This window comes from Macrotis lagotis, chromosome 7 (assembly GCF_037893015.1).
Source record: "Macrotis lagotis isolate mMagLag1 chromosome 7, bilby.v1.9.chrom.fasta, whole genome shotgun sequence".
Taxonomy (NCBI): domain Eukaryota; kingdom Metazoa; phylum Chordata; class Mammalia; order Peramelemorphia; family Peramelidae; genus Macrotis; species Macrotis lagotis.
Genome location: NC_133664.1, coordinates 55,934,645 through 55,959,437, shown reverse-complemented (window position 1 = coordinate 55,959,437; position 24,793 = coordinate 55,934,645). Strand labels below are relative to the sequence as shown.

The 24,793-nt window shown below is 40.4% G+C and overlaps 1 protein-coding gene and 1 long non-coding RNA gene across 4 annotated transcripts in view; one reads left to right on the top strand and one right to left on the bottom strand.

Moving 5' to 3' along the window:
- Positions 1 to 8,284: 8,284 nt before the first annotated feature.
- The window catches only part of ST8SIA6 (ST8 alpha-N-acetyl-neuraminide alpha-2,8-sialyltransferase 6), a 114,882-nt gene continuing 98,373 nt past the window's right edge, over positions 8,285 to 24,793 (top strand). For 2 of the 3 annotated variants that reach the window (XM_074192938.1, XM_074192936.1), the window contains exons 1-2: positions 8,288 to 8,394; positions 8,494 to 8,592. In XM_074192938.1, coding sequence (XP_074049039.1) covers positions 8,300 to 8,394; positions 8,494 to 8,592 — 194 coding nt within the window. In that variant the 5' untranslated portion in view covers positions 8,288 to 8,299. Of the gene's footprint in view, positions 8,395 to 8,493; positions 8,593 to 24,793 lie in introns of all 3 variants that reach the window. The other variant, XM_074192935.1, reaches the window with a different exon arrangement.
- On the bottom strand, positions 9,326 to 11,519 carry LOC141493680 (uncharacterized). Its single transcript, XR_012470283.1, has 3 exons — positions 11,369 to 11,519; positions 11,020 to 11,130; positions 9,326 to 9,607 (listed from the first exon to the last, which is right to left on the bottom strand). It is a non-coding gene; the product is annotated as an uncharacterized LOC141493680 (long non-coding RNA).

Sequence of the window (24,793 nt, the reverse complement as noted above, 5' to 3'; positions counted from 1 at the left end):
TCCTTTGTAAAATGAGCTGGAGAAGGCAATGGCAAACCCTCCACTGTTTTTTGCCTAGAAAACCCCAAATGGAGTCATGAATAGCCCAACATGACTGACCAACAAATACTTGTCTCACCCACTGGAACCTGATTGTCTTGATATTCTGAGGGATTGTTTCATTCTCTGTCAAAGTCAGAATAACTATCATAAGATTACAGATTTAGAGCTAGAAGGAGTCTTAGAGACCATTGGATCCTTTATTTTCAAATGAGGAAACTGAAGCTGAGAGAGGTTAAAGGACTGACCTAAAGTCACATAATTCGTAGGTAGCAGAGCCAGGGTTCAGACTGAGGTTCTCTGGTTTCAAAGTCAGGAAACTTTCCACAGTACCCTGTTACTGGATAACTCATAAAATTGTGGGTTCAATATGAGAATATGCAGCATTTACCAAATTAAAATTCCTAATTACAGTTTAAGAAAATGAAGGGAATAATATGGTCCAGAGCTCTATGCCATTAAAAAATAGCTTTTCAGCTTGATGCCAATATTCAATTTTTTTTACTTCTTTCTTTTACTGTGCTTTGTCCTACTGTCTTTAGTGATTGAAGTTTCCATTCACATCTAGACTATTATAAGAAGCCTTTATGATGACCATTGGCTTTTTTTCAAATAAAAATAAATAGTTCTATTATTTACAAGAAAAAAACTATTTGGCTTGATATTGTAAATTGTCTCAAGTAATTGTTTCAAAAGTTCATGTTTGTTTTGTTTATATTTCTAATTTGTTTGTGCTAGTAGTTAAAGTTTTATTATACTTTACTGAGACCTATAATTTTATCCCTATTAGTTTGAACAAATTAAGAAGCTGCATGCTATAATTTAAGGGCAGAACTGTCTATAGCTTGGCTCCTCCTGTCCCTCATGTCAACCCCCACCCTGCCACCCCCAAAGTTTGAGAGTGGGAAAAACACTAGTTGTCAAAATCCTTTAAGTGATTTTCCTTAACCTTGGAATGTGAAATCATAGAAGTGAGTTACCAGCAGGACAAATTACTTTTTCCTTAAAAGCACTGTAGTATAATGCCAAGTGTTTACATGGGCAGCTAGGTGACTTGGTGGATAGAGCGCCAGATCTGGCAACCTGAGTTCTGAGTACAAATCTGGTCTCAGACACTTACTAGTGTATGACCCTGGGCAAGTCACTTAAGCCTGGTTACCTCAGTTTCCTCATCTGTAAAATGAATTGGAGAAGGAGGAGATGGCAAAACTACTTCAGGATCTTTGCCAAGAAAATCCTAAATAGCATCATGAAGAGTGAGACAGGATTGAACAGCAATAAATTTACACAGTGCTTTAAATATTTTGTGCATTGTACAATATAATATATCATCTAATCATCTCATAGTAACCTTTGAAATAAGATGCTGTTGTTAACCTCATTTTGCTAATTAGGAAATTGAGGCTAAGATTATAATGGGAAAAGCTTTGAATTTTGAATCATCCGACTTTGGTTACAATCCCGGCTCAGACATTTACAACCTATTCCTCAGTTTCTTCATTTGTAAGACATTGGGTTAGGTCATGTCTAAAGTTCCTTTCAGCTCTGATGTCCTATGATCATATCAATTCTGATACGATATCTGAGAGAAAAATTTTGCCTTGAAAACTGTGTTTGTTAAACCAAATGCAAGCCTTCCACTAATTTGAATCACATCCATCTTGGTGGACATATGGATGAGTAGGAAAGAATAGTGTTTTGGTTGAGTTCATTGCTTTGAGCCTATAGAAATCTGACTCTTTCTATTTCTTTTCAGACATAATAGGAATACAAATGTTGAGCTGTAAAAATTCAGGATATAGAGGAATTCGAAACTGCTAATTATAACCAGTCCATAAACTGTAGATGAAAGTTTTAAGTATTTTGATGATATTTTTCCACTCTGGTTCACAGTTTGGTCATATTTGAAAATCTATTCTTATAGCAGGTTGCAGAACCACGTAGGTTATTAAGAGACTATCCTGCCTAATGAGTCTCGAATTGCAGAAGTAGGAATGTTCTACGTGCTACAGCTGAGATCTCTACTGTGACCCAGGAAATGTCTCATAGGCTTTCACTACCATGGTTACTAAATCTCCCAAAGTTAGGATAGTTACAGTCTGTTATATGATGGAAAGGAAGGACTAAGTTGAAAATTCAAAGTTTTTTCCATTTATAATCTTAGCCTCAGTTTCCTAATTAGTAAAATGAGGTTAATAAGTTGAGTTCTTTGATCATGGGATCAGGAGTTCCAGATTCTTATACCAAGGGCAGCTAAATGGAACCATAGAAAGAATCCTGGACCTGGAGTTCAGCAGGAGTAGGGGAGGGAGGATAGTTTAATGGAAAGAAGACTATCCATCCTCAAGTGCTAAGGCCATCCCCTCCAAGGTTGCCTTCTACCTATTCTGCATTTATTGTATTTATTCTGACTTACATGTGTTGATTCTACCTAGAGAATGTAAACTTCTTGAGGTCCTAAGTCTTAGGTCTCCAGGACTTAGGACAATGCTTAGCAAGCAGTAGGTGCTTAATTAATGCTTGTTGGTTGACTGCTTGGCTAGGAATCTTAGTGTGGGGTATAAAGGGTTTATTCCATGAAATATACGGGGTTGGGGGGATGGACTTGCACTCTGACCTCTTTCCAAAGGACATGCTACTAATATAGACCTACTTAAAAAAGGGGATTTGATCATAATCAATTATCATAATCAATTATTTATTCAACTCTTAATATGGACTGGGCTCTATGTTAAGTGCCAAGGTCACAAAGAAAGGCATTAATAGGGTCACAGTCTAATGGGGTAGATCACAGTAAAATTGCTCTGAACATTCAAGATATTTAGTGTAAATGGCAGGTAGTATGATAGAGAAGACCCTAGGGGAGAGAAGGGAGAACTGCAGAGTCCCTGAGAAAGATCTCTGTAGAAATGGGGTTTGAGTTAAGTCTTGGAGGAAACCAGGGAAGCCAGGGTTGGGAGGAGCTCTTGAAATCCTCCATTCAGTTCTTTTTATGCAATATTTGTATTTCTGAAAAATTGTATGTATGTCAAAAGGTTCTGCAGTGGATTTGTTTCTAAAGCATTCCACGCAGATTAAATCACATTTTTAATAAAGAAGATGTCCATTTAAAGGAAACCTACAAGGAATCCTTTTGTAAAGTAAAAAAAAAAATCTTTCAAAATAATTTTAGGGGAATCTGGATGGATTATTTCATTGGTTTTAGGAACTTCCAGTGGAAATATTCTGTCTTTCATTGTAGAACAACAATTATTCTGCTTTTTATATAGCCTGTTTTGGGTCACACAGCCAATTTTGAACCCAATTTAGACTGAATTTTCCTAAATTAGAGGCTAGCAGGGGCAGCTATATGGTGCAGTAGATAGAGTGGTAGTCTTTGATTCAGGAGGGCTCAAGTTCAAATCCAGATACTTGATACTAACTGTGTGACCTTTGGCAAGTTATATGACCTTGATTGACTTACAAAAGTAATTGGAGGTCAGTTATTCAAGCATTTAACCACAAAGCCTCTTAAACTAATACTCTATATTGATTTAATTTGTAATTTTGATTTTAGAAAATTCCCCTTGAGATATATAGGAAATAGAGAAAATTCTAACTATTTAAATTCAAAAACAGACACTCAGTTCTTCTAGGCAGAAATATTTATATCAGAATCCTAAAACTATTTTCGAGCTGTTGTTAAGTCATTTCAGTCATGTGTCTTTGTGACCCCACCTGGAGTTTTCTTTTCAAAGATAGTGAAATGATTTATCATTTCCTTCTCCAGCACAACTGGGTAAAGAGACCTGCCCAGAGTCACACAGCTACTATATCTGAAGCAGGGAAGATCTTTTAATCCAAACCTCTAATTTTGCAAATATTCTCACTCCCAATGTTAATAAACTGTGGGTACCCTATGTTGTCATAATACTATTCCTATTGCCTAAAGAGATCAAGAAAGAGGATTAGACTCATTTGTATAAGAAGAGACAATTTGGCAATTATGTGACCAAAGGATTAGAAACTAAAGGGATGCCTGTCTTCTAGGGAATGGTTGAAAAATTCTGGTAAATATATGTAATGGACAGTTATTGTGCAATAAGTGATGAAAGGGACAATTTTATAGAAATCTGAGTAGACTGGTATGAATCAATGCAGAGTGAAGTGAGAAGATCCAAGAGAACAATTTCTATATTAACTTCATCATTTTAATGACAACTTTTTTTCCAGGTAGCTAAGTGGCATACTACATAGAGCCATGACATTGGAATCAGGTGGACCTGAGTTCAAATTCAGTCACAGATACTTGACACTTACTAGCTGTGTGACCTTAAGCAAATCATTTAAACCCCAATGGCCTCAACCAAAAAAAAATAATTAAAGACAAATAACTTTAAAAGACATAAGAACTCTGATCAATGCAATGACCAACCAAAATTCCAGAGGCTCCATTATGAAACATGCTATATACATGGAGGTGATAGAGTAAGGATGAAAATGTGACATTGATTTTTTTTGGACATGGTCAGTTTGGGAATTGGTTTTGCTTGACTGTATTTCTCAGAAAAGGTTTTTTTTCCCCTTTTTAAATAGGGAAGGTAGGAAGAAAGATAAAATATTTTTAATTGGAAAAAAATTAATGTTAGCACATCTAAGTCACAGTGCTGATGAGTGACAGAGCTGGAACCAGAACCCAGTCTCCCAGTTTAGCCCTGGCTGTTCTTCAAGATGGCATGTTTCATTGATAATGAAGGAAAAGAAAAAAAAAAGTCAGCCTTGCAGCCTGCTTGAACCAGACTATGATGATACTTTCCATTATAGTATTGTTGGTTTCTCAAAATTACAGTATCTTTTATGTTTCAAAGTATAACTGTCTTAGCTATATTGAATTTTTGAATTCAAAGATTTGATATTATTATTATTATTATTATTCACTAGATCATTGGGCCACCTAATCCAGGCAATTCATTTTACACAGGAGGAAATAGGCTTGAGGAGAATGAAAGAATGACTAAGGTTATACAGGTAAGGAACCATTGGAGATGGGGTTTCCATCAGGAGCCTCCAAGGTCAAAGATGGCTCTTCCACTGTCTTGGGTGATTTCCCTAAGCCTCCTGTTGCTTTCTCAAACCTGCCCTCTCTTCCACAACTGAGTAATTTAACATTGTGAAAGTGCAATTCTCCTGCTAGCTAAAGATATCTGATACTGCAGAGTCTTAAACCAAATGACTTGGAAATCACTGGAGAACATCTTTTCTTTTGGGGAGACGAGGATGGTGTCTGTATATAGAAAAAGATTGTTTTTCCCATTAACCCAGTGGTCATCAGATAGCACATTTATATATATATGTTGGCATCTCAATTTTTGACAAGATTGAAAATGAATGACAGAGACTATTTAAAGAATTCTATTTAGGAGTTCAGGATGTCCATCAGAAGCGTGGGAAACAATTCCTAATATTTTAAATCATTGGTTCTTTAAAGGCTAAGGCTCAAGGGCAAATTTTAACAGTGAGTTCTGAATTCCCATTGAATGTTTATAATCAATTTTTCAATTAAGATGGGTTTTTAAAAGTCTCCTGCTGCTAGTCATTGGCTTAATAAAAATGAGACTTCATTTGTGGCAATCTGCTGTTGTCTTGTATCTAGCGAGGCCAAGAACGTAAAGTTTAGTAAATCAGCTAAAATGGGAAGCCTCCTGTCTTGGACAATAAGGCCCTGTTTATTTGTTGGAGACTATCTTTGGCGTGAAACGTCTAAGTAATTCTCCTCAGAGTAGAAATAAAACTGCCAAAATATATCCCTAATTCAGCCTGCCTTTCCATATAGATAACAATGCCATGTGTAACATAAAAGAGAACAAAACCTTCCAAATACATCTGTGAGAGAAATTGTATTGGAAGGATTCTAAAACTTCCTGGCGGCAGGAGAATAGCTCCAGGTCAAGAGGATGGGGATTTGATACTGCAATAGTGAGATCTTGAACAAGTCACCTAATGTCTCTTAGCATTAGCTTGATTGTTGGTCAAATGAGAGCATGGCAGCTAGGTGGCAGGGTGGATAGAGAGCCAGTTCCTGAGTTCTGCCTCAGATTCTTGCTAGCTGTGGGACCCTAGTCAAGTCACTTAATCCTCTGCCTCAGTTTCCCCCATCTGTAAAATGAATGTGAGAAGGAAATATCCAATTATTTCAGTATCTTTGCCAAGAAAACCCCCAATAGGTTTGCATGCCTGAAATGACAACTGAAGAACAACAAAATGAACATATTGAATGAGATGACCTCAAAAGGGCCTTCCAGGTCTACACCTATGTTTCCATGAGCCTAATTCCCATTTGATTAACCAAATATGTCAATCTTACACAGGAGTAGCAGCTATTCCTTGATTATTATTGCATTGATGGTTATATATACTGACTCGTGGCCTTTTTATTAAAGTTGACTTAGTTTTAATTTAATTTAATTTTATCTTTACTTAATTCTTCATTTTTACTCATTCATTTATTTATTTTCTTCAGTTACAGGTAAATATTCCATTTCAAGATATTCAATATTTAAAACTTTTGAGCTTCAAATTCTCTCTTCCTCCTAACATTTTAAACATTCCTATTTTCTGCTTTTGTTTAGAGGGGGCATTGTTTTCTTTTGACATACATTCCAACCAGCATCCCTAAATGAAATAAAAGAAGCACCAAAAGAACGGGCATGACTCTGTTTGCCTGGGTGAGTTTACAATAAGTCTTATTATTTCTTTATTCTCTTCATTTTCTATTAAACCGGGAGCAGCCTCCCAATCAGAAGGGCTGAGTCCTGCTCTCCAGTTCCTAAAAATCCCCTCCCATTAAAGGTATTCCTTCAGCTTGACCCCAGAGCACACCGCTGTTGGGTTCTCCTGTCCAAAACTCTTCTCTTGACCCCATTTGGGGTTTTTGTTTGTTAGATTTTGCAAGGCAATGGGGTTAAGCGGCTTGCCCCAGGGCTGGATTTGAACTCAGGGACTACTGACTCCCGGGCCGGTGCTCTGTCCACTGCGCCACCTAGCCGCCCCCCATGTGGGGTTTTCTTACCAAAGATCCTGGGGCGGTTTCCCTTTTTTTCTTCTCTGGGTCATTTTACAGGTGAGGAAACTGAGGCAAACGGGGTGCCGGGGGCCTCCGGGGGCGCGCCTTCCCCCGGGAGGCTCCATGGCCGTGGCTGGCGGGTCGCCCCCCCCCGTGCCACGTGGCCCCCTCCGAGCCGGGCCTTCTTCCAGAGCTGACAGAACCCTCCGCGCCCCAGCCAATCCCTCGAGGCCGGCCTCCTTCTCGGCCCGGCCTGACCCTTGACCCTCCGCCGGCCCCCCCCCCCCCCCGCGCCGCGCGCCCCCTGCGCGGCCCCGCAGCCTGCTAGAGCGGAAGCCCCTCGAGGGCAGGGCCTCTTTCTCCGCCCGCGCCCCCTCCCCCCGCCCCGCGGCCTGCTAGAGCGGAAGCCCCTCGAGGGCAGGGCCTCTTTCTCCGCCCCGCCCCCCGCCCCGCGGCCTGCTAGAGCGGAAGCCCCTCGAGGGCAGGGCCTCTTTCTCCGCCCTCCCCGCCCCCCCCCCCGCGGGCCTGCTAGAGCGGAAGCCCCTCGAGGGCAGGGCCTCTTTCTCCGCCCGCGCCCCCCCCCCCCCCCGCCCCGCGGCCTGCTAGAGCGGAAGCCCCTCGAGGGCAGGGCCTCTTTCTCCGCCCGCGCCCCCCCCCCCCCCCCCCGCGGCCTGCTAGAGCGGAAGCCCCTCGAGGGCAGGGCCTCTTTCTCCGCCCGCGCCCCCTCCCCCCGCCCCCCCCCCCCCCGCCCCGCGGCCTGCTAGAGCGGAAGCCCCTCGAGGGCAGGGCCTCTTTCTCCGCCCCCCCCCCCCGCCCCGCGGCCTGCTAGAGCGGAAGCCCCTCGAGGGCAGGGCCTCTTTCTCCGCCCGCGGCCCCCTGAGATCGGCGCCTCCCACGGCCCGGCGGGGGCGGGGGCGGGCGGGCGCCCCGCGGAAGTTTCCTCGGCGGCGGGGCGGGTCGCGGGCAGCGGCGGGGCACGTGGCGGGGCCGCGGGCCGGGGCGGGCGGCTCGGCTGTCGCCGCCCCCCGATGTCGCCGCCGCCTTTAAATGCTGGGGCTCGGCGGCGCGGCTGCGGGCTGGGCAGGGCGCGGGCTCGGGCGGCTCCGGCGGCGGCTCCCGCGGCTCCTCCGGCGGCTCCCGCCGCTCCCGCCCAGGATGAGGGCTGCCGTCGCCCTGCTGCCCGCGCTGGCCAGCCTGCTGCTGTTCCTCCCGCCCAGGATGAGGGCTGCCGTCGCCCTGCTGCCCGCGCTGGCCAGCCTGCTGCTGTTCCTCTACCTCCTGTGGCTCACGGCCGACGGGCCCCTGAGCTCCAGGTGCGGGGCCGGGGCGCGGGCCGGGGCGCGGGCCGGGGCGCGGGCCGGGGGCGGGCCGGGGGGCCCGGCGCCCCAACTTAGTTTCCTTCCCTCCCCCAGGGACTGGAAGGGCGAAGCCGGGAAAGCCGTCAACTTCAGCCCCGACTCGCCCGAGAAGCTGAGCCTCCCGGGGCCGGCGGCCGCCCCCTCCGCCGACAGGTACCCGCGGCCGGGGAGCGGGGCCGGGGCGGGGCGGGCCGGGGCGGGCCGGGGCGGGCCGGGGCGGGCCGGGACCCCCGGCGGGGGCGGCTCCGTGTGCGGGGCAGAGCCGGGGCAGGAGGCCGTGCCCGGAGTGCGAGGTGGCGCCGGGCGCCGGACACGGGCGCACACACACACACACACACACACACACACACACAGACACACACACGCAGACACACGGACATACACACACACGCAGACACACGGACGTACACACACACACACACGCAGACACACGGACGTACACAGACACACACACACACACGCAGACACACGGACGTACACAGACAGACACACACACACACACACACACGAGATTCCCAACCTTCTCCCTCTAAGGAGTGTACACAAACACACACGTCACACAAACACAGACACACAGATGATCCTCAACCTTTTTTCACACATAGACACACATCAACCCATGATCCTCAACCTTTTTTCACACACAAACACACATAGACACACATCAACCAATGATCCTCAACCTTTTTTCTCCCTCTAAGGAGTGTACACGAACACATCACACACACACACACACACACACACACACACACACACACACACACACACACAGCTGCGACCTTTTCCCCCTAAAGAGTTTAGCCTGTTTAACTTCTTGAATATTTGCCTTCCCACTTTCATTATCCATTCAGAACTAAAAAAATCCAAAATCCCATTTTTTTTCTATGTTCAGAATACTTTAAAGCCACCTTGAAAACCTGGTTTCTAGGATCGTTTGAAATCTCACTTAAATTCTTGTTGCCTGCCTCTTCTTCCTGAGGCCCCTTGTGTATGCTGCCCACTCCTCTTGCCTCCTTGCTCCCTCTGGGCAGTTGGCACCATTGTCCCCCATGCAGGACCGGGTCCCGGGCACTCTCTTTGCTGGTTGGCTCAGGTTTGTGGTTTTCATCTTTTCCTCTCCCCGTTCTCGTAGGATACGTTTGTCTAGCTTCTGTGATCTGTGAGAAAGCTGCAGGAAAAAAAATTGACTCCAGTTGACAGAGCACTTCAGAGAGCTGGGCTGGGCGGTCATTTCCAATCTGCTATCAGCACATTGTTAAGACCAAATAGAGAAACAGAGGTGGTGGGGGGGGAGGCAGGAAAGCAGAACTGTAGCAGCGCCTTTGCAATTTGGGGGTGAACGGGGAAAGGGGAGAAGGTCTCTATGAAGAAATCCTGCCCCTATTGCCCATCTTCTGTAACTGAGGGAGCTGTGTTTCCTTTGCCGATCTCATAATCCCAATAATGATTTCTGAAGTTGGCACACGCTTGCCTTTATACAGAGAGGTCACTATCCTTCTCTTTCTCTGTCTTTTTTTTTTTACCTGAAACATATGTTAAATAGAAAATACAGCTCATAAGAGCAGCAGATTTGAATGGAGATGGCCAAATCCTCCAGAATCAAGGTTATTTGGGGGTTGTCAAGGGTTATATCTTCCTGTGCTTAATGGTTTCTCTGAACGTGGAAGAATATGAAGGAAGAAAGGATGACTGCCTAGTGGATAGGAAGTAGAAAATTGTCTCAGTGTTTATTTGGCAGCAGAAAACATTCAAAGATAAGGGACAGCACCAAAAGGAATAATGAGGCATGGACATGGAGCAGGCAGGATGTGGAGAGGAGAAAAGGAAGGAGAAAAATATATCTCCTGAATTGCCAGATGTAACATTTCTTTTCAGAGTTACAAGAGTTTAACTTCTGTGTGATACAAGGGCTCAAAGATTATATAGACATTTCAGTTGAGGGCAAAAAGGAAGGAATTCTAAAGAAGTCACTGATGGTTTAGATAAACTTTAGGAAAAAATATTCTTATTGCCTGAAGTCTCCCACCCCAGCAGTCTGTTTTAAAGTGCATTTATCTCTATATATTTGTTTTATTGATCTCTCTACTGAGTCTTCCAGAATCAGAGAATCTTAGAGTTTCTTAGAAGGAACCTCAGCAGGTATCTAATTCAACCTATCCCAACAAAGAATGAGTCCTACTTACTACAAACATACTTGTTGATTCAATTCTTGAAGACATGCAGTGAGGGAGAAGGGCATCCAACTCAATTTCTGGGAAGTTGCATGGATGGATTGGTGAATGTTCATCAGTGATTGTTCCCCCAAACCCCTAAATATTTAATCTGTATTATTAACAGTTTCAAATAACTTTCTTATCTAGACAATTTTTAAAAAGCCTGATTCGTGGGATTTGCTGACTTTCAATGTCTAAGTGCTCACATTGAAGGGGTAACTGTCTGCTACCAGCTGACCTTGGAGAGTTCTAACCAAGACTAAATGTGTGACTTGTCATCTTTACTCATTCTTCCTGTTTCTGCCTTCTAGGGCCCAAATAGAATAAGACCAACCTCTCTTCTGTAAGAAGCCCTTTGGATACTTACAGATTTCTCTGTTTTCTCACACTCCTTCAGACAATTCTTAAATGGCATGGACTCTAAGCCCTTACAATCCTGGTGTCCTTCCTTTGGCCAGTCTCCAGTTTATTCATATTCCTGCAATATGGAGGGACCCAGAACCTCCCTTGATACACATCCTGGCCATCAAGGCAGAAAGTGATAGGACTCTCATATCATTGCCCCTGGAAGCTATATTGCTCTTAATGCAGCCAAGATCCCATTAGCTTTTTTTGGCTACCATATGAGTCAATCAATCAATTAATCAAAAAGCATTTATTAAGGGTGTGCCAGGAAGTGTTAAATGCTGGGGACACCAAAAGAAAATGAAACAGACCTTTTCCTTATCCCACATGGTTGATTCTTATTGACTTTGCCATCCATTAAAAACTCAAGATCTATTATCCTCCAGATTCCCATCTAAAAATAACTCTCCTTTATCTATAATTTTTTTGAGCCCAGTCATAAGACTTTACATTCTAACCCTTTAAATCTCAACTACATAGATTGAACTCAGTGTTCTAGACTATTGAATGTTTTTGGATTCTGATTCTACTATCAACAGTGGATTACTTGTTCCTTCTAGCTTTGTGCCATCTTTGGATCTGGTCAATATACCATCTATGCTTTTTTTTAGTAAAAACACTCAATTTGGATCAATGTACAACATGGAAACAAAGTAAAGACTGACAGATTGCTTTCTGGGGGGGAGAAGTGAGATGGGGGAAAATTGTAAATATAATATCTTCAATAAAAAAATAAATGAAAAAATTCCACAATACAAATTAATAAAATCTTTCTGAAAACAATAAAAAAAACACTGACAAAAATGGTAAATACCATGTTGCTAACCTAGTGCAGACCCCTGAGGTACTGCCTGGGAGATCTACTAAATTAATCATTAGTGTCTGTTCTAAACCTGCCCTTTCAACTAGTTCTGGGCTCATCCCATTTTATTGTAGTCCAACTCATAGTCTTCCTTTTATCCACAAGAATAGCATGAAATACTTTTTATCAAACACATTGCTACAATCTAGGTAAACACTACCCTAATTTGCAGTTTAGTAACCATGCCAAAAAAAAAAAGGTGAGGTGGGGAATAGGATTATTCTTGATGAAGCCACATTAACTCTTTGTCAACAAACTTTATTGCCTCCTTTTCATCTTTAATATAATTCCTTGTAGAATTTTTGCCAGGAATGAAAGTTGAATTTACTCGGCCTAGAGTTAAGTTTGTCTTTGTTCTCTCCCTCCTTTTTTGAAAATTGATACATTTTGCCCTTCTCTAAGATCTTTTAAATATCTGATGTTGTGTACTACTCTTTGTGACCCCACTTAGGATTTTCTTGGGAGAGGTACTGGAGGGGTTTGCCATTTCCTTCTCCAGCAGCTCATCTGACAGTCTGGGGCAAACAGGGTTAAGTGACTTGCCCAAGATCATACATTTTATTAAGTGTCTGAGGCTAGATTTGAACTCAGATCTTCCTGACTCCAGGCCCTGGGTTCTATTCACAGCCCCCAGATAGGATTTGGTAAAGATATCTGGCAATCAGATCTGACAATTCTTTCAGTGATTGAAAATGTAGCAGACTGGATGAGTTAAATTCAACAGTACTATTTAGATATTTAAAAAACCCAACACCTCAACTATTTCAATTCTCTAAAAACAGCCCCCCCCCAAGTCATTTCACTCCTTTTAGTCCAAAGGATATTTGTTCTTTTTAGCAGAAAAAAAGTATAATCAGTATGAAACCACCTTCTTTCTCTTGCCAGTTATCATCATCCCATCTGCCCTTCACAGCAGTCATAGCACTAATTTAGTCTTCCTCTCTTTCTCAAAAAAATCTGAAAATAACCTCTTTTTTATTCTTATTCTTCAAAGGTTTTAGTGGACCTTGCATTATTATTTTTAAAAAACAATTTTTAAAATATTTATATCAACTTCATTTCTGAATATAATCCCCATTTTCCTCTCTCCACTCAGCCTTTCTTTGAAAGAAGAGAGGGGAAAATGACTGTTAAGCAAAACTAATCAAAACATCAACTAAACCTAAGAGTATATATGGATACAGACTTCTACTCCTCCAGAGAAGGGGAAAGGGAATTCATTTTCTCATCTCTTTTCTAGGACCAAGTGTGGTCCTGAAATTATTGTTACAGGATGATGCCATGCTTTTTTAATTGTTGTTGCTCATCTTCTATTCCCTGCCTTCCGTATTCTACATATAAATTTAAAGAATCTAAGTTGATTAATGAGTTCTCCTTTCATCCATCTTACTTTCTTCCTGTAATTCCCAATTTTCTGTCTTGAAATTGCTTTCTTTTGTGTATTCAGAATTTCATTCTTGAGAATTTAATATCCTTCTTGGTCTAACTTTCCTCAAAGAAATTTTAGTCCATGAGATTCTGTAGATAGTCAATCCATCATCATGCAAGCAGCTGCTAATGCTAGACTTGAGTGATATAAAGACAAATGTTTTTTAAAAAGTTCTTGCCTTCAATGAACTTTTATTTTGTCAGAGGAAAGCACATGTAGATATCCATTTGGTATATTACCTAATTGATCCAAAGTAATTGTGGGGAGTGGAAGGGGGGGGCTGGCAACTGAGGGATGTAGGAAATGTAGTTGAGGTTTAAACCCACTGGGGTTTAGGGGACCCCTTCAGGTGGCCTAGATAGACCAGAGAAGGTGATGTGGTCAACCATATCAATTGACAGTCAGACCAGTCCCTATCCCACAGCCTGCCCCTTGACTCCTCATGATGTTCATTGAGATCTAAGGAAATCAAAGGATTCTGTTGTTATATTTACTCATAAATTCAGAGAAATGCACAATATTTCTCATTATTTAACCCACTATCTCTAATCTCCCACCTCAGTTTATGAAATAAATTGTAGAAACAACTTTTTCCTGAAGGTTTTGCTATCTCTCAATATCAATTTATTTTGTCATATAGGCTTAAGTAAATAGTATTATTGGCTTCATATTTATCAACAGTATAATAACAGTTCAAATACATATTTAGACATTTTAAAAATGTATAAAAGTGAGAGGTCACAGTCACCTCTAACCATGAATTGTGTGGTTTAAATTTAGTTCTTTAAGGAAATGTAGTTAATTTTTTTAGTCTCTCAGGAAAGAAGTTCTCTTAGTACCTTTTCTTTGTAGCAGTCTCTCTCTAGACAAGACCATTAACAGTTTCTCCAGAATGACAAACTTCTTCTCCTAAGATTCTGTTCCCAGATCCTTCCTTGGAGTTATTTGAAGTCTGCTGAACCTCAAATCCAGGCTGTATTTAGATGATGATCAAAGTCTGATCTCCACCACACTTTCTAGAACAGAGCTTCTGCTTCTCTTTGCTCCACTGGGGTGGTGGGGCAACATTTCTGCTCTGTCATTGAAGCCTCTCTCTCTCTCTGGAAGCAGGGTACATCTAGAACTCCCTAATTTGAAAGACTATCCAGAATCCCTACCTTATTTCATTTGATGTTACATTTACTTAGCCTACATTTTGTATTTTTGAATTTATTTTTTTGGAAAATCTGCTCTGTACCCCTACATTTGTTGACTCTTTGTACACTTTAATTTCCTGTAGTCTCTATTGTAGAGTTCATTTCTTTACTCTGTCTTTGATTATTTAGGAGATGCGCTCTCTCTCTCTCTCTCTCTCTCTCTCTCTCTCTCCATATATATGTATATATATATATATGTATATATATCCTCTTTTGTGCTTTGATGCCCAGCCTATCCTCTTTATATATTGTGCATGTGGCTCCACCAAGAACTTAGGAATTTTATGTTTTAGAGCTACCCCTGCTCCCCAATCACCTGTATTGGAGTCTATCAAATGATCCTATTTTATGATTTGGAGGCTCAAATGAAACTTTACCATTTTCTGATTTGGCATTATTGATGGTTCCAGGACATGCTCACCTGGAATATCATATTTAATTTTAACATCTAGCATTCTTTACAAAAGTTCAGCCCATGGTGAGATTTGCAATTGTGGTAGATTTTACTCAGTACAATAAAATCATTAAATATATAATTCCATAGTTTTTAAATGTTTGTCCATATATAATCTAATAAAATATAACAGTGTTTGGGGAAAGATGAACTAAAATAAAATGCAAAATTATATTTTAAAACTAAATATATAAGAGTATATATGTTCTTTCCCCACTTCCATTCATAGGTTGGAGGTCCATGAGTATGAAACTGAAAAGCTTATACTTTCAGGGGTTTTCCCAGACATCTTGCTTAGTTTTACTGATATTTTTTTACTTGGGATAGTTCTTTGGAAGGGAGAGAGACAATGTAATTTCAGAAGATGACCATAAAGATATAAAGTTTGTTTTTAACTACATGTTAAGAATTCAAAGCAAGCTCTTAAAATGGTCTTGAGTGCTTTTAAATTTTTGCTTGTAGTAGGTTGAGAGCTGACCCTGGGGTCAGGAAGACCTGGATTTGAATCCAGTCCATATTTGTCTTGTGTGTGCCTACTTACAGTAAATGAGTGTGCCTTCTGCTTTTCTTTGTATTTCTAGCTCTTAGGTAGTAATTAAACATTTAAATACTTGGTGAGTGCTGACTACCTCTAACAATCCCTGTTCTGTGACCCTGATCAATTCACTTCCCTTCTCAACCCAGCCAACTCTCTTAGGAATAGTATCTTTGTAGAAAGGGCATGTTTTAAATTTATAAAGCCTATATTGTCTCATCTTTGCTTAGAAAACAGTAATAATAAGAGTGTTACTATAGAATTATAGAGTCGAGCATGGGGCATTTGGTGATCTCACTCTATCCTGTCCTGAGTAGGAGAGACCAGTACTGGAGTTGTTGTGTTTCATGGGACATGAAGGACACTGACAAATTTGAACTCAGACCAGACCCTGGAGACAGGAGGACCTGAGTTCAGAACAGACACTTAACCCCATTGCTCCTCAAACCCCCCCCCCCAAAAAAAAAAGAAGGAAAGAGAGAGAAAGCAGACTAGAGAAGAACTGGGTGACTCAGAATCGTACCAAAACAAGATCTCTTTATTTGGGCTAAATATCTGAGGAAGATAAGTAGAGAATATTGCCTTTTAATATTTTTAACTCCTTGCAGTTCTGAGATTGTTTGATTCTGGACAACTTTTGAGAATATTTCAAAGGTGAGGTTTTTCAAAAAGTTGGTTCTTATATGTGATTATATTGAAGGTTACTTTTTTTTTTTGCAAGGCAAATGGGGTTAAGTGGCTTGCCCAAGGCCACACAGCTAGGTCATTATTAAGTGTCTGAGGTCAGATTTGAACTCAGGTACTCTTGACTCCAGGGCCAGTGCTCTATCCACTGTGCCACTAGCTGCCCCTACTTTTTCTTTTTAACTGGACCAGTGATTCTTCTGGTTATAGGGAACTAACTCATGGTAAGGAAACCTCTACAAATGTGGGAGGGGTGATTCTTCTGTGACTTCGATTTACAGAGGATTGTCTGAGATGCAGAAAAGTTAAATGATTTGCCTTAAGTTATGCAGTCAGTATGTTTTGGGTTGAGATTTGAACTAGTTCTTTTGGATTTCAACACTGGCCTCTATCTGTTATATACCACACTGCTTTAATTTAAATAAAAAAGACAAAACACTTTGAGATGTAGTATTGAAACTATATGTTAAAATTTCAAAAGCTATTGCATGTATATGTTAGTATGCCTACAGTATGTGAATATCTTCTGAAAAAGAGGGTACTGATCTGTATAAATAAAACTTTATGTCTGGAATAAACATAGTACACAGTAGATGCTTAATAAGTGTTGGTTAAATTGAAATGATTCAGACATTTCTAAAGGGCATCAAAATGTGAAATTTCTTCTTAGGGGATTTGTTTAATGATGTGGCAACAAACTGAGATAATGAATTCCCAGTAGAAACAGTTGAAGTTGTTCTGGAGAAGCAAGGACCAAAAGCAAGCAGGCAAACAAACAAAAAAAGAAACTGAAACACATTCACACACAAGGAAAAATTCTCCAGGAAAATCTAGATCTGTAAACCAATTAAATTTTTTTTTCTAAACAATGATTAAAATACAGCCATAATCCTAATTCTAGATGCATGGTTTTTGTTTTTAGTAAGAGCTGGAAAGGAGCCTTTGAGCTAAAGAATAAATTGCTCAAGTGATCTAGGCACAAGTACATATATACATATATATATATATATATATATATATATATATATATATATATATATATATATATATATATATATGTATATATTTATTAACGGAACTGGTTCATAATAATCCACACATTCCCATGCCTTTACCATGAGAGTGCACAGTCACTCTCAGTACACACACTCCCTGCCAGCCTTCCTTGTGCCTCTGGATCCAGGCAGCTTTGTTCTTGTCTCAAAATACCACAGCACAGAACTTAGCATTCCTACTCAAGTACTCAAGGTGGTGAAGCAGAATTCTCAGTGTCTTGGGATAAGTCTGCACCCCCCCCCCCCCCAAGCTTAAAGCTCTTTTGCCTAGCCATCACCTCTGGAAAGAAACACTCTCAAAAAAAAAAGATTCTCATAAATCTTGAGAATTGTAACTCTAACAGAGAGAATATACCTAGCCAGAAGTGATGGACATTCATGACATATCCATGAGACTGCTATCCAATGGGATGTAACTGGCTTTAACCCCACTTGGGAGAAAGACTCTAATAACTCTCAAGAATTTTAACTCTAGGGGCAGCTAGGTGGCATAGTGGATAAAGCACCAGCCCTGGAGTCAGGAGTACCTGGGTTCAAATCTGCTCTCAGACACTTAATAATTACCTAGCTTTGTGGCCTTGGCCAAGTCACTTAACCCCGTTTGCCTTGCAAAAACCTAAAAAAAAATTTTTAACTCTATTAGATAGAATGTACTTAGCTAGAAGTGACAGATACTCAGAATTTTCTGTGACTCAGAATGATCTAAAAAACACTACCTCCTTAAAAAGGGGGATAGGAAGGAGAAAGGAGGAGGGAGGGGATTGAATGGGGTAAATCTCTTTACACTAAGAGGTACAAAATACCTGTGGAAGGGGAAGAAAAGGGGAAGATGGGAAACACCTGAATCTTCTTCTCATCAGACTTGGTTTAAAGTCAACTTATACATACTAAGAAGCCCTCTCATGGTCAAAACCAGACTGCCAACTTAAGGATGGTAAAACCTTGGATTTTTTTTATTTTGGTTTTTTTGGGGGTTTTTTTGGTCATTTAGTCATGAATAACTCTTCATGACCCTATTGAAGATTTTCTTGGCAAAGATAATGGAATGGTTTACCATTTCCTTCGCCAGTTCATCTAACAGATGAGGAAAACTGAGGCAGACAGGGTGGTAAGATGATTTGATCAGAGTCACACAATAGCAGATATCTGAACCAGATTTGAATTCAGGTTTTCTTGGCTGCTGGGGTAACCACCTAACTACCCTGAAAACCTAATGTTACTGAACTCCAAAAGCTAGGATGAGATCACTCTGACAGTCCTCTAAACAACTTTGATGAAACAATGAGGGGCTAGTGTGGACTTTTAGATAGAAGGTTTTTTTTGCCATTCTTTCAATTTCATTACCCTAGGGTCAATCGCTGGTTGCCCTTCCTTAGTTAAAGCTCTGCTTAGGGTATTTGATTTTAATTAATTGAATGGCAAATGTAGCTAATAAATGTTCTTCAGACTCTCAACTATAGTAAAAAAGAACTTTGCAAACTGACGAATTTTGATGTGTATGTATGTGGGGGGGGGGAGAGCATGAATCATTAAATTGAATTAGGGTGACATCTGAAGTCCTGTAAGGGTTCAGAGGCAGAACCGTGGGGAAAAATCAATCTGGGAGACAAAATTGGTGAGAGGAACACTGTCTGCATAATAACACCCGGATCTCTTGGCATCTAACAATGGGGTTTGCTGTATTTTTTAAAAATCCTTTATTTAAGGCAAATGACTTGCCCAAGATCATATAGCTAGGTAATTATTAAGAGTCTGAGGTTAAGGGGCAGCTAGGTGGCATAGTAGATAAAGCACTGGCCCTGGAGTCAGGAGTACCTGGGTTCAAATCTGGTCTCGGACACTTAATAATTACCTAGCTTTGTGGCCTTGGGCAAGTCACTTAACACCATTTGCTTTGCAAAAAACCTAAAAAAAAAAGTCTGAGGTTGGATTTAACTCAGATCCTCCTGACTCCAGGGCCAGTGCTTTATCCATCACATCACCTAGCTGCCCTGGTTTTGCTATATTTTTAAGGCCCTAAATTCTTCTGTTTGGCACTTCTGTGTTTAATGGGTGGCCACCTTCTAGAGTGGCAGCCCCAAGACAGAGGCTCAGGTTCTTAGGGGGTGATAGGAAATGAAGTCTTCAGAATTCCAAAAAGAATGACTCCAAAAGGACATGGACGACTTCAGTGGATTGTTTCTGAGAGTGGCTGTGGTGGGTGGGTGTGGGGGGATAATGGTGAGCTACTTAAATTATATATTTATCTGGGTATTTGTGTCTTTATAATTTGAGCAATTTATTCATTATCTATAAGGAACAGCCTTCCACCTCTCTCTCTCTCTTTTTTCTCATAAACAAAACCTGCAGAATAATGATTTTACTATTAGGATTATAGCTGTAATGGAACAACTGCTTATAAAATATGAAAAAAAATTGAAGAATCTGAATTGTGGTAAAGAATTTTTCTTTGCCTTTCTGGCCTTTGTGCTTAATAACCTGAGCAGTTTTATTTTAATTAGCTCAAAATGTTATCACATCATTAAATTACTTCCCTAAGAAGAAGACATATATTTTCTTATAAGAAGTAATGAGGGAAATAAGCATGTATTATATACCTACTATGTATTAAGTAACTTTACAAATAACTATCCTGTGAACTGTTGTTATCCCTGTTTTATAGTAGAAGTTGAGGCCAACAGATTAAATGATATGCCTAAGGTCACATAGCTCAGAAATATTTAGGCTGGATTTAACTCAGATCTTTTTCTATATCCAATGCTCTACTGTTCCAATGCACTGTACCATGTAGCAATACTTTAAAAATGACCAGATTCTGTGAATAGACCACACAGTTACCCTATTTTTAAACTTGAATGTAACTTTATTTTTCATACTTTGTTCTCTCTGCAACATGGCTAATATGGAAATATGTTTTGCATGACTTCATATGTATAATAAATATTATGGTTTTTTGCCTTTTCAATGGATGGTTGAGGGAGGAGATAAGGAAAGAACATAAAAATTAATTAATTTGAAGACTTACATATACACATATCCAAATACACTGTCATCCTTTGTTCTCAAAGAAGACCAAACTGATATCACTTATGTTAAAGTCTTACAGTGTGTCCAGCTGTGACTGATCAGACCCATGCAAGCAGAGGGCTTTTTTCCAGGTCAGGCTCGGATGGTCTGTGTGGTTACTGAGGTGGAGTCTCTATACTTGCTGCACCTTTCCTGCAATGTGCACACTCAGGAATTTTTTTTAATTCCATGCATAGGAATTTGTGGCTGTCTGCTATGAGAACTGATTATCCACCTACTATTCACTCCCCTACTTCAATCAACATCATTACTTTCAAAGAGAATTTAATTTGATCAGAGAGGGGAAAAAAAGTACCATACCTTTTCTTCATTCCCTGGACCCACCCCTCCAAAATACAGAAATCCTATCTATACTGGCATCCGTGACACCACCCCCTGCCATCTTGGAATACTAGCAATCATTTCATAAGCATCTTGACTTTAATAAAAACTGGATGCCTAGGACTCTGGCTTCACCCCTACTTGGATTCAGGTTGCAGTCTGGACCCCAGTCTCAGGAAAAGGAGCAGAAGCATGAGAGCTCATTGTCAGTAGTAGAGCAGGGACCCTCCTCCCAACTCCAGGGTAGAGGGAAATACCTGAGTTCATCCTCAGCCTATAACCCAGACCAGGAGAGTAGTCAGAGCCTCTCATGAGGTCTGAGTGGGGCTGTCCCTAAAAATAACTGCAAAAACCTTCAAAAGCTTGGGACAGCATATCCTCCACCCTGGGTTAGTGCCCCACCTTAACAAAGAGTTGGGGAAATGAGCAAACAACAGAAGACAGATTACTTTGATCGGAGACAATTGCTTTGGGCCTATGGAGGATCAAAATATACACTCAGCAAAGCTTCTGAATCCAAAGCCTCCAAGAAAAAAAAATGAATTGTTCTCAGGCTACAGAAAGGCACAAAAAAGATTTTGAAAATCCAGTAAGGGAGGTAGAGGAAAAATTGGGAAGAAAAATAAAAGTGAAATAAGGGAAATCATATAAACCAAGGCAGCAGCTTGGAGATACAAAAAATACTGAAGAAAATAACATCTTAAAAACCAGTTTAGACCCAATGGAAAAAAACAGTCCATAAAGCCAACGAGGAGAAGAATGTCTTGTTTTTTTTTCAAGGTTTTTGCAAGGCAAACGGTTAAGTGGCTTACCCAAGGCCACACAGATAGGTTATTATTAAGTGTCTGAGAGTGGATTTGAATCTAGGTACTCCTGACTCCAGGGCTGGTGCTTTATCCACTACGCCACCTAGCCACCCCAAAGAATGTCTTAAAAAGCAGAGTTAACCAGTTGGAAAAGGAGATACAAAAAAATCTCTGAAAAAAACCAACTCCTTCAGATGTAAATAGGAGCTAACAGAAGCTGATGACTTTGTGAGAAATCATGAAACAATAAAACAAAACCAAAAGAATGAAAAACTAGAAGAAAATAACCTGGAAAACAGATTCAGGAGATAAAATTTAAAAATTATTGGACCACCTGAAAGCCATGACCAAAAAAGGAGCCTAAGACATTATTTTTTCAAGGAAAAAAACCTAGGAAAATTGCCTTGAGATCCTAGAAATAGAGGGTAAAAAAAAAAGTGAGGGAATTCACCAATCTCCTCCTGAAAGAGATCCCAAAATAAAAACTCCCAGGAATATAATAACCAAACTCCAAAATTCCCAAGTCAAGGAGAAAAATATTATAAAGCTGCCAAAAAGAAACTACTATGGTTGTTCAGTCAGGATTGCACAGGACTTGGCAGTGTCTATGTTAAGGGCTCTTAGACCTTGGAATAGTGACATTATGGGAGGGAAAAGAGCTTGGTTTACAACTGAGAATCAACAACCAAGCAAAACTGAACATTCTCTTTCAGGGGAAAAGATGGACATTAATGTAATAGGGGAACGTTCATACTTTCCTGTTGAAACAACCAGAGCTGAAAAGAAAGTTTGATCTCCAAGTTTGATCAGGACTCTGGTAAAGCACAAATTGGGTGGACAAGAAGGACTAAGTATGAGGGACTTAATGATGTTGAATTGCTTGTATTCCTTCATGAGAAGAAGATACTGATAAGGAGCATATATATGTAAGGCATAGGAGGGAGCTGAATATGAAGCTATAATATAGTGTAAAGATGGAATTGGTAGATGAAAAGGGAATGTACTGGGAGAAAAAGAAACGAGAGAACAGCTAAGATGTTTCATGTAGAAGAGGTGAGAAAAAGGTTTTGCAATAGAGTGGAAGTGGGGGGAGGTGAGGGGGAATTGAGTGAGCCTTATTCTCATTGGGATTGATTCAGAGAGGAAACAACATATACACTTAATTGGTATAGAAATCTATTGTACCCTAGAGGAAAAAAAAGGGGAAAGGGTTGGGAAAAGGGTGATGGAGTGGAGAGAGGGAATGTGGGTGATAGAAGAGAGAGGGAAGATTGTGGGAGAGGGGAGTCAGACACAACAAAGGGAACAGTGTGAAAGGAGAGAGAATAGAATGGATGGAAGAAAATACTGCTAGCAATAGTAACTGAATGCGATGTGTCAATACATACTGAAGTATACCCTTTTTCCCTCACTTTGTTTTTCTTGAGATTTCTCTTTGAGAGAAAGGGTTATGCTTACTTTTACAACATGAATATTGTAGTAATGTTTTTCTGGCTTCACATCTTTAACCTCTACCAAATAATTTGTTTTCTCAATAGTGGGAAGAAGGGAAAGTATTTGGAATTCAAGGTTTTGTAAGTACTTGTTGAAACTTGCTTTTCCTTGTAACTGGGGGAAATTTTTTTTTTAAATGATACTTAGAGTTAGTCTTATAGTTGTAGCTGTACAGACAAAAAGTGTATTCTGCAATCCTATATGTAAAAACAATATCTATTTAACTTTTTCAAATGAAAGAAGTTATTGTTTCCTATTTAGCTAATGATTCATTTATAAATATATATTATACCAAAAATATGTAGATATATAGGTGTGTCATATATTTGAATCCGTTCAAAGGCCAGTGAGCAGTGTGAGAGAGAACTACCACACACTTAGTCACCATTTCCTTAATATTTTTCTTATCATTCCAACTCAGTCTCTTTTCTGTTTTTTGAGTGAGTAGCCCACCTACCCTTGAGCTGTACGTATCCCCTGGGCTATATAGAGTTTTATAGGTAAAGTTTTGAATTTTACAATTTCCCCCTTCCCCCATCCTTCCCAGAAGGCAGTCTGATAATCTTTACATTGTTTCCATGCTATGCACTGATCGAAATTGAATGTGTTGAGAGAGAAATCATATCCTTGAGAAAATAAAAATATTAGAGATAGCAAAATTATATAGTACATAAGACACTTAAAAAAAATTGAAGGTAATAGTCTTTGATCTTTGTTTAAACTCCACAATTCTTTCTCTAGATACAGATGGTATTCTTCATCACAGGTACTCTAAAATTGTCCTTGATTATTGCATTGATGGATTGAGCAAGTCCATTAAGGTTGATATCATCCCCATGTTGCTGTTAGGGTAAACAATGTTCTTCTGGTTCTGCTCCTCTTGCTCAACATCAGTTAATACAAGTCTGGCTTCTCTGAATTCCCATCCCTTCTGGGGTTTTTTTGTTTGTTTGTTTGGTTTTTTTAGGTTTTTGCAAGGCAAATGGGGTTAAGCAGCTTGCCCAAGGCCACACAGCTAGGTTATTATTAAGTGTCTGAGACTGGACTTGAACCCAGGTACTCCTGACTCCAGGGCCAGTGCTTTATCCACTGCGCCACCTAGCTGGCCCCCTTCTGGTTTCTAATAGAACAATAGTGTTCCATGACATACATATATCACAATTTATTCAGCCATTCATTCTCCAATTAATGGACATTCACTCGATTTCCAGTTCTTTGCCACCACAAACAGGGCTGCTATGAATATTTTTGTACAAGTGATGTTTTTCCCCTTTTCCATAATCTCGTCCGGGTATAGACCCAGTGGTGGTATTGCTGGATCAAAGGTTACGCACATTTTTATTGCCCTTTGTGTATAATTCCAAATTGCTTTCCAGAAAGGTTGGATGAATTCACAGCTCCACCAACGATGCATCAGTACCCCAGATTTCCCACATCCCCTCCAACATTGATCATTGTCCTTTCTGGTTATATTGGCCAGTCTGAGAGGTGTGAGATGGTACCTCAGAGATGGTTTAATTTGCATTTCTCTAATCAGTAATGATTTAGAGCAGTTTTTCGTGTGACTATGGATCACTTTGATTTCCTCATCTGTAAATTGCCTCTGCATATATCCTTTGACTGTTTGCCAGTGGGGAATGACTTGGTTGTTTTTTTTATTTATAAATTTGACTCCATTCTCTCTATATATTTTAGAAATGAGTCCTTTGTCAGAAATACTAGTTGTAAAAATTGTTTCCCAATTTACTACATTTCTTTTGATCTTGATTATAGTGGTTTTGTTTGTGCAAAAGCTTTTTAATTTAATGTAATC